We start from the raw sequence: 12,451 nt of genomic DNA on the forward strand, positions 1-12,451 counted from the left end.
AGTATGTACAGTGTCTGGTACATAGTAAGTGCTTAAATACCATAAAAAGGGTAATCTAAACCTTAAAAAAATGATTTAGGTCTTCTGCTTATGCCTGGAGATATGGAGTTAAATTTAGGAGGCCAATAGAGAAGCAGCATGGCCTAGTGGAAAGAGCATGGGCTTTGGAGTCAGAGGTCATGGGTTCAAATTCTGCCTCCATCAATTGTCTGCTGTGTGACCTTGGGCAAGCCATTTAACTTCGCTGTGCCTCAGTTACCTCATCTGTAAAATGATGATTGAGACTGTGAGCCCCACATGGGGCAGGGACTATGTCCAATCCGATTTGCTTGTAGCCACCCCAGCACTTAGTACAGTGTCTGGCACATAGTAAGTGCTTAACAAATAGCATTATTATTATTACTATTTATTAATCTACATTGTTGGTTTACAGTGCAGATCATCTCCCTTTTTCTGAACAGAATGCATCAAGCACCTCTGATACACAAGAATTTCTACTTTGCTTTTCAGGCAGCACCAGTGACATCATGACAAGTGACCACAGTCCTGTCTTCGCCACATTCGAAGCTGGGGTCACCTCTCAGTTTGTCTCCAAGAATGGTCAGTGATGGGGGATGTGCTTTGGGCCTTCTCTAGAAGTCAGGTGAATCACAGAGCCAACAGCTTCCATTCATTCATTCAGTCAGTCAGTCATATTTATTGAGCGCTTACTGTGTGCAGAGCACTGTACTGCTTGGAAAGTACAATTCAGCAACAGTGAGACAATCCCTGCTCACAAAGGGATCACAGTCTAGAAGCGGGAAGATGGACATCAAAACAAGTAAACAGACATCAATAGCATCAAAATAAATAAATAGAATTAGAGATATATACACATCAAAACAAGTAAGCAGACATTAATGTAATTAAATAGAATTATAGATATGTACATGTATATGCGAGTGCTGTGAGGCGGGGGTAGAGCAAATGGAGTGAGTTGAGGCATGAGGAAGGGAGGCGAAGCTAAGGGAAAGGGGGGCTTAGTCTGAGAAGGCCTCCTGGAGGAGGTGAGCCTTCAGTAGGGCTTTGACGGGGCGGAAGAGTGATTGTTTGGTGGATTTGAGGAGGGAGGGTATTCCAGGCCAGAGGTAAGACGTGGGCCAGGGGTCGATGATGGGACAGGCGAGAACGAGGCACGGTGAGAAGGTTAGCACCAGAGGAGTGGAGTGTGTGGGCTGGGCTGTAGAAGGAGAGAAGGGAGGTGAAGTTGGAGGGGGCAAGGTGATGGAGAGCTGTGAAGCCAATAGTGAGTAGTTTTTGCTTGATACGGAGTGATAAGCAACCACTGGAGATTTTTGAGGAGGGGGCTGAGAGGCCCAGAACGATTCTGTGGAAAGATAATCCAGGCTGCAGAGTGAAGTATAGACTGAAGTGGGGGGAGACAGGACGTTGGGAGGTCAGAAAGGATGCTGATGCAGTAATCCAGTCGGGATGGGATGAGTGACTGTACTAACGTGGTAGCGGTTTGGAGGGCAGATCTTGGCGATGTTGTGAAGGTGAGACTGGTGGGAGTTGGTGTCAGATTGATTATGTGAGGTGAATCAGAGAGCAAAGTCAAGGATGACACCGAGGTTGTGGGCTTGTGAGATGGGAAGGATGGTAGTGCTGTCCACAGTGACGGGAAAGTCAGGGAGTGGACAGGGTTTGGGAGCAAAGATAAGGAGCTTGGTCCTGGACATGTTGAATTTTAGGTGACAGGAGGACATCCAGATGGAGATGTCCTGAAGGCAGGAGGAAATGCGAGCCTGAAGGGAGGAAGAGAGAACAGGGGAGGAGATATAGATTTGGGTATCATTCGTATAGAGCTGATAGTTGAAGCTGTGGGAGCAAATGAGTTCACCAAAGGGATTGAGTATTGATGAAAAGAATAGAAGGGGACCAAGAACTGACCCTTGAGGAACCCCTACAGTTAGGGGATGGGAGGGGGAGGAGTACCCCATGAAGGAGACTGAGAATGAATGGCCAGAGAGATAAGAGGAGAACCAGGAGAGGACGGGGTCCCATGAAGCCAAGGTTGGATAATGTGTTGAGGAGAAGGGGATGGTCGGCAGCACCCAAAGCAGCTGAGAGGTCGAAGAGGATTAGGACAGAGTAGAAGCAGTTGGATTTGGCAAGAAGGAGGTCATTGGTGACCTTTGAGAGGGTGGTTTCAGTGGAGTGGAGGGGACGGAAACCAGATTGGAGGGGGTCCAGGAGAGAGTTGGAAGAGAGGAATTCAAGGCAGTGAATGTAGATGACTCGCTCCAGGAGTTTGGAAAGGAAGGGTAGGAGGGAGATGGGGCGATAACTGGAGGGGGCTGTGGGGTCAAGGGTGTTTTTTTTTTTTTAGGATGGGGGAGACATGGGCTTGTTTGAAGGCAGAGGGGATGAAACTGTTGGAGAGTGAGTGGTTGAAAGTGGAAGTTAAGGAAGGAGGAGGGAAGGGGCAAGAGTTCTTATAAGATGAGAGGGAATGGGGTCAGAAGAGCAGGCGGCTGGAGTAGCACTTGAGAGGAGGTAGGAGATCTCCTCTGAAGATACTGCCGGGAAGGATGCGAAAGTAGAAGAGGGGGTCGAGAGGAGGGGGGATGGAGGAAGGTGCTCAGACCTGATGGTGTTAATTTTCCTAATGAGGTAGGTGGCCAGATGGTTGGGGGTGAGGGATGGGGAAGGGGGGAGGGGGAGGAATGGGGGGTCTGAGGATGGACATGAGTGTCAATAAGGGAAGAGAAATAGTTCCAAATAATTCCAACTAGGTGGCCATTTGGCTCGTATAGACTCAACCTTACCAGCCCTGAGCTAGTCTGCCCCTTAGCTTTGGAGGAAGAATAGACTGCTAGGTGAGGAGTCCTGGGTTCCTGGGTTCCATTTGTGATTCCACTTCTGATTCTCTGACTGGGCAAATCCGTTGATCACTCTGCCTCAGTTTCCCCACCTAGAAAGTGAAGATGAGGAGACACTTGGTTCTGCCATTACAACTGCTTACACATTTGGTAGTTAAATGTTGTTGGGGAATTAGGGAACATTTGTCCAACAGCATGACCCATTTGGATGAAATGCTCTATGGTATCAGAAGGTTTGTGCACATGTGCACAGACACTGAACAGGTAAGAACTGCAGCATGTGTTTTCCTGAACATAGGGATTTGTAAGAGTGTAACATAACTCCTATGTTATGGGAGAACTGAGTGTACTGAAGCCAACCTCACAATTAGCTGTATAAAAATGACCAGTTCATTAATTTGTTTTTCCAACATGGGAAAAATCTGACCTTTCCCAAGCAGGTAGTCAGTGAGTCAAATAAAAACAATCAACAGTCTTTGCCATTCATCTGGTAAATTGTTCCTCACCCCTGGTGAGAGGATAAATAAATAACTGTGAGAATGTTCTGTCTGCTAGCCCTCCCATATCCACTTTGGGAGATTTATTTGGATATCAGCAAACTGCTTGAAGTTTTTCCAGGAAAGATGGGATGGTAATAATTCTGTGTAGTAATATGATTTGGATTGAGACCACAGCTTGGGGGTGTCCTAAATCGGAGAAAACTGTCTCCTTTTCTGAGTTTCTCTGGCTTCCAACAGGGGACAATTTAGGTTATCAGTGAGCCTATGGGAATCAGTGGTCATTTGAGGAAATCAGCTGTGGAACAAAATGCTGCCTTTTTGTCTATAGGAAAATGCTTCCCGCTATTTTACCCAGAGGGAGCGCATGCACTCAATTAGATACTCAGATGATTTCGGATGAGGTACCATTGTTTCTTCACTCCAGAGAAAGCGTCTTCCCTTTGAACCTCAATTTCCAGGTGCCATTAAGGAACTCCCTTCTCAGAACATGGAAGCAAGACACAAAGCAAACCCTTTCAGCCAGGAATTGAAAATGCACCCTCTCCTCTCCAGACTTCTAACAGAAGAAAATCTCTGTTTCCATCTGTTTTAGGTCCAGGCAACGTGGACTCTCAGGGACAGATCGAGTTTCTGAACTGCTATGCAACACTGAAGACGAAGTCACAGACAAAATTCTACCTTGAGTTTCACTCCAGCTGCTTAGAAAGTACTGGCTTCAGAAGTCCTCTTTTTATTAGCTCATGCCACACTAATGATGAGGGTGATCTTAGATCCAAGAGCGTTGTTGGTTATTAGCATATAAGATAATGTGTCACTAGGAATTACCCTTTCTGGGTGACATTTCTAGGTATTCTGCCTAAAGTAATTCTTTATAAAAGTCCAATTCACATGATTTTGGGCCACTACTCTTTGAGGGGCAAAGATGGCTCTAGATCGGGAGGGCTAGGAACTTGTGGATGGAGGGTGAGGGAGGTGATGATTTGAGCAAAGTGGGAGGGAGGTATTATACTAAGCCCTGGGGCTAAATACAAGATGATCAGTTTGGACAGCCCCTGTCCCACATAGGGTTCACAGTCTTAAACCCCATTTTGCAGATGATCTATTAGGCACAAAGAAGCTAAGTGACTTGCCCAAGGTCACTCAGCAGACAAGTGGCAGAGCTGGAACTGGAACTCAGGTCCTCTGACTCCCAGGATCAAATTATTTTTGACTCAAACAGCAAATACTATAAACTTCAAATTCTGGGCATCGTGCCTAGCTGGTGGTTTATTAGTCTAAGGAAGTCATGGGAAAAGAAGCCACATGGCATAGTAGATAGACATGGGCCTAAGACTCAGAAGGACCCGGGTTCTACTTCTGGCTCAGCCACTTGTCTGCGGTATGACTTTAGGCAAGTCTCTTAACTTCTCTGGATCTCAGTTACCTCATCTGTAAAATGGGGATTAAGACTGTGAGCCCCATGTGCGACAGGAACCGTGTCCAAACTGATTACCTAGTATCTACCCCAGAGCTTAGTACAGTGCCTGGCACATAGTAAGTGCTTAACAGATACAACAACAAGAAAAAAAAAGCTAAATGACTGGATTGTTCAGTCAGAAATAAACTGCTCAGGCCCACTCTGGCTCTTGCCTAGCCCAGACCGAATAAAGCCTTCTGAGCTATGACCCTCACATTCAGTTGGAGTAATTTGATGAAGGTCCTCTGAGAGAGACTTATTAAAGTTGTCAAAGAGGTATAAATTGAGGCTTCCTGGCCAATGTTTCAAATCAATTTTACTTACAATCAAATCTACCCTGCTGATCAACCCACTGATTTGGCTCGTAGGGAAAAGGGAAATCACTGTTCAGACACTTTTTGATGCTATTAACATTGTGTCAAAATGCCACTCACTGTACCTGTGGACGTTGAATTCTTCTTGTGCATTTCTATCTCAATCCCATGATGAGAGAGATCTTAGATCCGAGAGCTAAGAAAGCATTTATCGGCATTTAGAACAGTCTGTGTTTAGGAAATACCCTTTCTGGGTGACATTTCTAGGCATCCTGCCTAAAGCTGTTGTGTAGAAAGAATGGGTCTGTGCTGTTTTTGGTTCCAGGGATCGAGTTATGTGGGTTGGAAAGGAAAATTAAAACCACAGAGAGGGAGAGAATGCATTGATCAACCCTGAGCAGGGAGGGTTTCAGAAGAAGGAGTGCACATCTGTGCTGTGCATTTTATCTCTTCCCGCTTTGTAGTCTGAACTTGAGCTGGGAATGAAACTCCCTGCTGGGCTGGGCTGTTCCTTCTCCTTCCCCTCCAGCTGACGCTGGGCTATTCCTCCTTCTCCCTCCCCTCCATCTGACTCTGGGCTGTTCCTTAATCTCCCTCCCCTTCCACCTGGGTCTCGGTCTTAAAAACAGGCAGGTTGTCCTGGTCCTTCTCCTCTTGCAATCTCCATGTCCACTGTCACACAGTAGTGTCAAAGATAAATTCCATGACAGATTATTTTTTTGTCATAAAGACATTTGCATACATTTCTATGGAAACCGCAAATTAGGAGGCTTAAATTAGAATTTCAAAAGAGTGCTATCTTGAGTGGCTGTGGGAAGAGCTGTCAGCTTCTAATCTCCTTACCCGTGGAGATGAAGATGATTCCTTCATTAGGAGTTTGTCATGAAGTGAGGAGAGGGGGAAAAATCCTTTTTGTTATTGTATCAATCAAGCATACTTATTGAGCATTTACCATATGCAGAGCTTTGTACTAAGCATTTGGGAAAGTACAATATAACAGAGCGGATAGACACGTTCTCCATGGTTCTTGAGCATGATTATGCCTCTCGGTCCCAGGGTCGTACCCTCCATTAAAATGACCCAAAAGTCAATATCGAAGTAATCCAGGCTTCTGAAATTTAAGGGCCGCAGAGGACTATGGTGTGGGTCTGTGTAGGACATCACGCTCAGTAGGATTCTTGGCTGCAGGTTCTTGTTCCGTTTATGAAACGTTAACGTTCTCCCTCTCCACCCCCTTTGGCAGGTTTTGTTAAGAGTCAGGAAGGAGAAAATGAAGAAGGAAATGAAGGGGAATTGGTGGTGAAGTTTGTGGAAGCCCTTCCAAAGGTAATTCAAGAGACTGCTCTAGCCTACAAGGGAAGAAGCACTTATAAGCAAGCAGCACTACCTAGTGGAATAAATATGAGCTTCCTACCCTGAACTCTAACTTTTTTTTAATGGTATTTGTTAAGTGCTTACTATGTGGCAGGCACTGGACTAAGAGCTGGGGGTAGATACAAGCAAATCAGGTTGGACCCAGGCCAAGACCCAAATGAGGCTCACCATTTTAATCTCCATTTTAGAGATGAGATAAATGAGTCACAGAGAACTTAAGAGACTTGCCCAATGTCACACAGCAGATAAGTGGAGCAGCTGGGACTAGAACCCAGGTCTCCTGACTCCCGGGGGCGTATGCCCCATCCCCCAGGCCATGCTGAGTTCCCGCAGCCCACAGGAGGGTAATAATAATAATCGTGGTAATTAAGTGCTTACTATGTGCCAGGCACTGAACTAAGTGCTGGGGTGGATATAAGCAAATTGAGCTGGACACAGTCCCTGTTGCCTGTGGGACTCACAATCGCAATCCCCATTTTACAGAAGCGGTAACCGAGGCCCCGATGATTGAATTGTACTATTCCAAGCGCTTAGTTCTTGATTCAGTCAACCAATAAATGTGATTGAATGAAGGAATGAAATGACTTGCCCAAGATCACACAGCAGACAAGTGGTGGAACTGGGATTAGAACCCATGACCTTCTGATTCCCAGGCCTGTGGTCTTTCCAGGAGGCTACACTGCTTCTTTACAGGTAGAGCCTGGATGGGGTAGAGCCTTCCTTGTCTGGCAAAGGGAGACTAGGGAACTTATGCTGACCAGCCTAAAGAATAGCATCTCTCTGCATTTTGGGTCACCAAGGGGTCACTATGCACCAAGGGGTTTTAAAGGAGAAATTATGATTTTGATTATAACGAGAAGTAGTGTGGCCCTAGTGGATAGAACACAGGCCTGGGAGTAGGAAGAACCTGGATTCAAATCCCTGCTCCGCCACTTGTCTGCTGTGTGACCTTGGGCTTCATACTTAAATACTCTGCACCTCAGTTACCTCATCTGTAAAATGGGGATTTAGACTGGGAGTCCCATGTGGGACATGGACTGTCTCCAACCAGATAAGCTTGTACCCCAAAGCTTAGTTCAGGCCCTGGAACATTGTAAGTGCTTAACAAATACCATTAAAAAATGATACAGTCTAATTCTGCATTAACCCTGGGATCCCTGCCAAGGTGCTCCTACTGTTTTGCAGGTAATAATAATAGAGGTATTCATGAAGGGCTTCCTATGTGCCAGGCACTTTACTAAGTGATGGGGTGGCTACAAGCAAATCGGGTTGGACAAAGTCCCTGTCCCATGTGGGGCTCACAGTCTCAAGATTGTGAGCCCGTTGTAGGGTAGGGATTGTCTCTATTTGTTGTCAAATTGTACTTGCCAATCGCTTGGTACAATGCTCCGCACACAGTAAGCACTCAATAAATACGATTAAATGAATAAATGAAAGAATGCCAGGTATTCATTACCCTTGATAATCATCCCCTTAAGGACTAACAATACAATTCTAAATCCAGTTTGAAATCTTTAGTCTGCTTGGACATGGGTAGGTTCGTAAAAGGCACCCATCGGAAAAATGCGTGTAAAATGTTGTGCTTTCCCTTGTTTTTTCTAAAGTCTGTCTGGGTTTCCCCATCTGCAGCAAGGGATAGTGCAGAAAACACTAATCTTGGGGAGAAGCTCCTAGGTTTCCTTCTGCCAGAGCCTCTCAAACTGGCCCTGCCCCATGGGTCAAAGCTATTCCCAAGATGAGAAGCAGCATAGCCTAGTGCGAGCCCATTGTTGGGTAGGGACCATCTCTACGTGTTGCCAACTTGTAGTTCCCAAGCGCTTAGTACAGTGCTCTACACACAGTAAGTGCTCAATTTTATTTTATTTTATTTTGTTAATACATTTTGTTTTGTTATCCATCTCCCCTTTCTAGACTGTGAGCCTGCTGTTGGGTAGGGACTGTCTCTATATGTTGCCAACCTGTACTTCCCAAGCGCTTAGTCCAGTGCTCTGCACACAGTAAGCGCTCAATAAATACGATTGAATGAATGAATGGACTCCAGGCCTGAGAGTCAGAAGGAGCTGGGTTCTAATCCCTCCTCTGCTACTTGTCTGCTGGGTGATCTTGGGCAAGTCACATCACTTCTCTGGGCCTCAGTGACCTCATCTGCAAAAAAATGGGGATTAAGGCTGTGAGCCCTATGCGGGACAGAGACTGTGTCCAACCCAATTAACTTGTATCTACTTCAGCACTTAGAACGGTGCTTGGCACATTGTAACTGCTTAACAAGTACCGTAATTATTATGATTATTAATTATTATCGTTTTTACCCCAGAGCCTTAGTACAGTGCCTGTCCCATAGTAAGCACTTGACAAACACCACAATGATTATTATTATTGTGGTGCTTCATGATGCTTCATTTTAAAGATATTCAGACCATCGAAATACAATTGAATGAATGAATGAGTCCAGTGATGGTGGAGAGAGTGAAAGAAAATTTGCCACAGTGCCGTTCCCCCTTTAAATCCCTAGCAATGGTTTGGAAGCGACTTGGAATCTGGCTAGAAGGGATCGCTAAGATTCTAATTCCTCAGACATTTCAGTCATTCCTATCCACCAAGAGCTGCTTCTGATCCCTCTTGCTGTCCATCTTCCTTTCCATGATGCTTACTCCTGGTGACGGGTCCCTGCAGCTAACACCGATCATTTCGGACCCCGAGTACCTGCTAGACCAGCACATCCTGATCAGCATTAAATCATCAGACAGTGACGAGTCCTATGGTAAGAAAGTGGGTGAGAATTTCTTGACTCTCAAGGCAGAGGAACCATAGAATGGGCGGAAAAGGGACCTCCATCCTCCTCACACGGCTTTTGTGCAGTCCTGCCTGGATGACGGTATTTGCGGCCCTGTATATGACGCTGCACATATCTGATTTCCTAGAGCTGCACAGGGCAGTGGACCATCCCTGTTTTTCCCAGCCTTCCATGTCATCCACAGCAATATCTCTGCCTCTTTCTATCACCTGAAGAAAAAAAAAAAACGCTAGTCTGTTTGCGGGGAAATAGTTGAAGATCAGCTGACACTTTCTCTGGACCTGGCTTCCTTCCTCTCCTGTAGGTGAAGGCTGTGTGGCCTTACGATTAGAAGCCACCGAGTCACGGCTCCCCATACACGCTGTGCTCACCCACCACGGAGAGATGATGGGACACTTCCGAGGGGAGATCAAACTGCAGACCTCCCAGGGGAAACAGAGAGAAAAACTTTACGGTAAGGCATAAACCCCTCCCGTGGTTAGTCACCGGCGGAGCCTTCAGCTGAAGGAAGAAAAGCCTGAAGCATTTTTTTAGTTATTGTGTTTTGGAGGTTCTTTAAATGGCGTTACTGTGTGCCAGGCACTGTACTAAGCACTGGTGTAGCATCAGGCTAATCGGATTGAACACAATCCATGTCCCACATGGTGTTCGCAGTCTTAATCCCCATTTTATAGATGAGGTAACTGAGGAACAGAGAAGTTAAGTGATTTGCCCAAGGTCACACAGCAGATAAGTGGCAGAGCACAGAGCCTGTGCTCTATCATTCATTCAACTGTATTTATTGAGCACTTACTGTGTGCAGAGCACTGGACTAAGCACTTGGGAAGTACAAGTTGGCAACATATAGAGACGGTCCCTACCCAACAACGGGCTCACAGTCTAGAAGGGGGAGACAGACAACAAAACAAAACATGTGGACAGGTGTCAAGTCATCAGAATAAATAGGAGTAAAGCTAGATGCACATCATTAACAAAACAAATAGAATAGTAAATATGTACAAGTAAAATAAATAGAGTAATAAATCTGTACAAACATATATATAGGTGCTGTGGGGATGGGGAGGAGGAAAGAAAAAAGGGGGCTCAGTCTGGGAAGGCCTCCTAATGCCACAATGCCACACTGCTTCTGTTGTAATAATAATAATAATAATAATAATAATAATAATGGCATTTGTTAAACGCTTACCATGTGCAAATCACTGTTCTAAGAGCTGGGGGGATACAAGGTAATCAGATTGTCCCACGTAGGGCTCACAGTCTTAATCCCCATTTTACAGATGAGGTAACTGAGGCACAGAGAAGTCAAATGACTTGCCCAAAGTCACACAGCTGACCAATGGCAAAGCCGGGATTAGAACCCATGACCTCTGACTCCCAAGCCCGGGCTCTTTTCACTAAGCCACGCTGCTTCCATTGTATAAGTTGTATGTCACCAGCTCATTCTCCCTCCTTTCCCAACAGGAACTCTTTTGAAGTCTGACTAAATTTCCCAGATGCCTTTTTAATTTTAAAACAGTCAATCCTCAGTTACAGGGAGACTCATTTTCTAGTTTGTGAATTATCTAGGCGTTTGGTCTCTCGCTTCTCCTGCCTTTTAGCCATCTTTCTGCCTATTGCCAACTCTTCCAAAAGGTAAAAGAGAAAAGAAAGAGACTCCGAAAATCAAAGCAGTCAAATGCTGTTTTTTATGAGGTCTCAAGAAGATCTGCTGGGAAATGAGATTCTGGATTGCCTGGAGAGCTCATTTACCTCCAAATCCCTGCTCCCTGGGTCTTTGCCAAGGCTCTTTCGAAATTTATCTAGGCTTTCATTCTTCCTCAGCCCACTGCTGCCAATCCCTTCTCCTTTTCCCCACTGAATATCCCTTCCACTTCCCAAACTCCTTTCCCACTCCTTTCTACCCCATAGGCTGCATTTTTCATCCCATGAACATCCCCCATAGTATGGGTCAAAATTAAGAAAGACTTGAACCTACTTTGGATAACATCAGTTTAAGAAAATATTAGTAGTTTCATTCCACCAAACAATACTTGTTTTTGACAGTAACTGAAAGAACCAGTCTTGTCCTGGCTCCAGGATCCTCATCTAAGCTATCCTGTTTGTTCAAAAGTTCAGATCAGGTTCTTTTCTTATTTATAACAAAGGAATTACCATCTTAAGACTGTCTTTGTGTCTTTAATGTATTTCTTGCCGATTACTCCTAAGACATTTCACCTATCATTGTTGCTTAGATGAGAAATTCTATCATTGGAAAATTAAAATGTTCATAAAACATCCTAATAGCTGCAGTGAAAACTCCAAAATAGTTTTCAATTTGAATTTGTGATTTTTTTCTTTCCGTTAAGTTTTGGAACCTTAAAGAAATTTAAAATGAGTATTTATCATGAATCATTAAGACCATGGAACAGAGTGTGGCTTCACTGTGGAACCTGTTAAGTGCACTGAGATGCTCAAAGATTTGTTAACCAAATATCCATCACGCTCCTTAGATGTTGAATGCAGAATGGCTTAGGGGAAAGAGCACACACTTGGTAGTCAGAGGTTGTTGGTTTTAGTCCTGGCTCTGCCATTTGTCAGCTGTGTTTGAGCAAGTCACTTAACTTCTCTGTGGCTCAGTGACCTCATCTGTAAAATGGGCATTAAGACTGTGAGCCCCATGAGGGACAACCTAATTACCTTGTATCTACAGCAGCGCTTACAACACTTCTTGACACATAATATGCCCTTAACAAATACCATCATTATTATTATTATTATTTCATCTTCAATTTAATGCAGGTCAGAATCACTCAGTAAAATAACATGAAAAGAAAGTTCACCAGTACTTTGTACCTGTAGAAAGTCCAGGACCCAGAGTTTCCTGGTGCATAATAATAGTAATTATTGTGGTATTTGTTAAGCGTTCACTATGTGCCAAGCTTTGGACTAAGTGCTGGGGTAGATACAAGATAATCAGGTCCCATATGGGGATCACAGTCTGAGTTAGGAATTTATTCTTTCATTCATTCAATCGCATTTACTGAGCGCTTACTGTGTGCAAAGCAGTGTACTAAGAGCTTGGGAGAGTACAATACATCCTCAAACAGATACATTCATTCCCCAAAACAAGGTCAGAGTCTAGAGGGAGAAACAGGCATTAATATGAATAAATA

The 12,451-nt window shown here is 44.7% G+C and overlaps 1 protein-coding gene across 1 annotated transcript in view; it reads left to right on the forward strand.

Annotated features, from left to right (window-relative positions):
• Window positions 1-12,451, forward strand: part of INPP5D (inositol polyphosphate-5-phosphatase D) — a 217,429-nt gene that overhangs the window by 169,741 nt on the left and 35,237 nt on the right. The window contains exons 19-23 of the mRNA XM_038749732.1: window positions 511-600; window positions 3,954-4,067; window positions 6,375-6,457; window positions 9,179-9,266; window positions 9,604-9,753. Of these exons, the coding sequence (XP_038605660.1) occupies window positions 511-600; window positions 3,954-4,067; window positions 6,375-6,457; window positions 9,179-9,266; window positions 9,604-9,753 (525 nt within the window). The remainder of the gene's footprint in view (window positions 1-510; window positions 601-3,953; window positions 4,068-6,374; window positions 6,458-9,178; window positions 9,267-9,603; window positions 9,754-12,451) is intronic.

The sequence above is a fragment of the Tachyglossus aculeatus genome, chromosome 1, assembly GCF_015852505.1.
Source record: "Tachyglossus aculeatus isolate mTacAcu1 chromosome 1, mTacAcu1.pri, whole genome shotgun sequence".
Classification (NCBI taxonomy): Eukaryota; Metazoa; Chordata; class Mammalia; order Monotremata; family Tachyglossidae; genus Tachyglossus; species Tachyglossus aculeatus.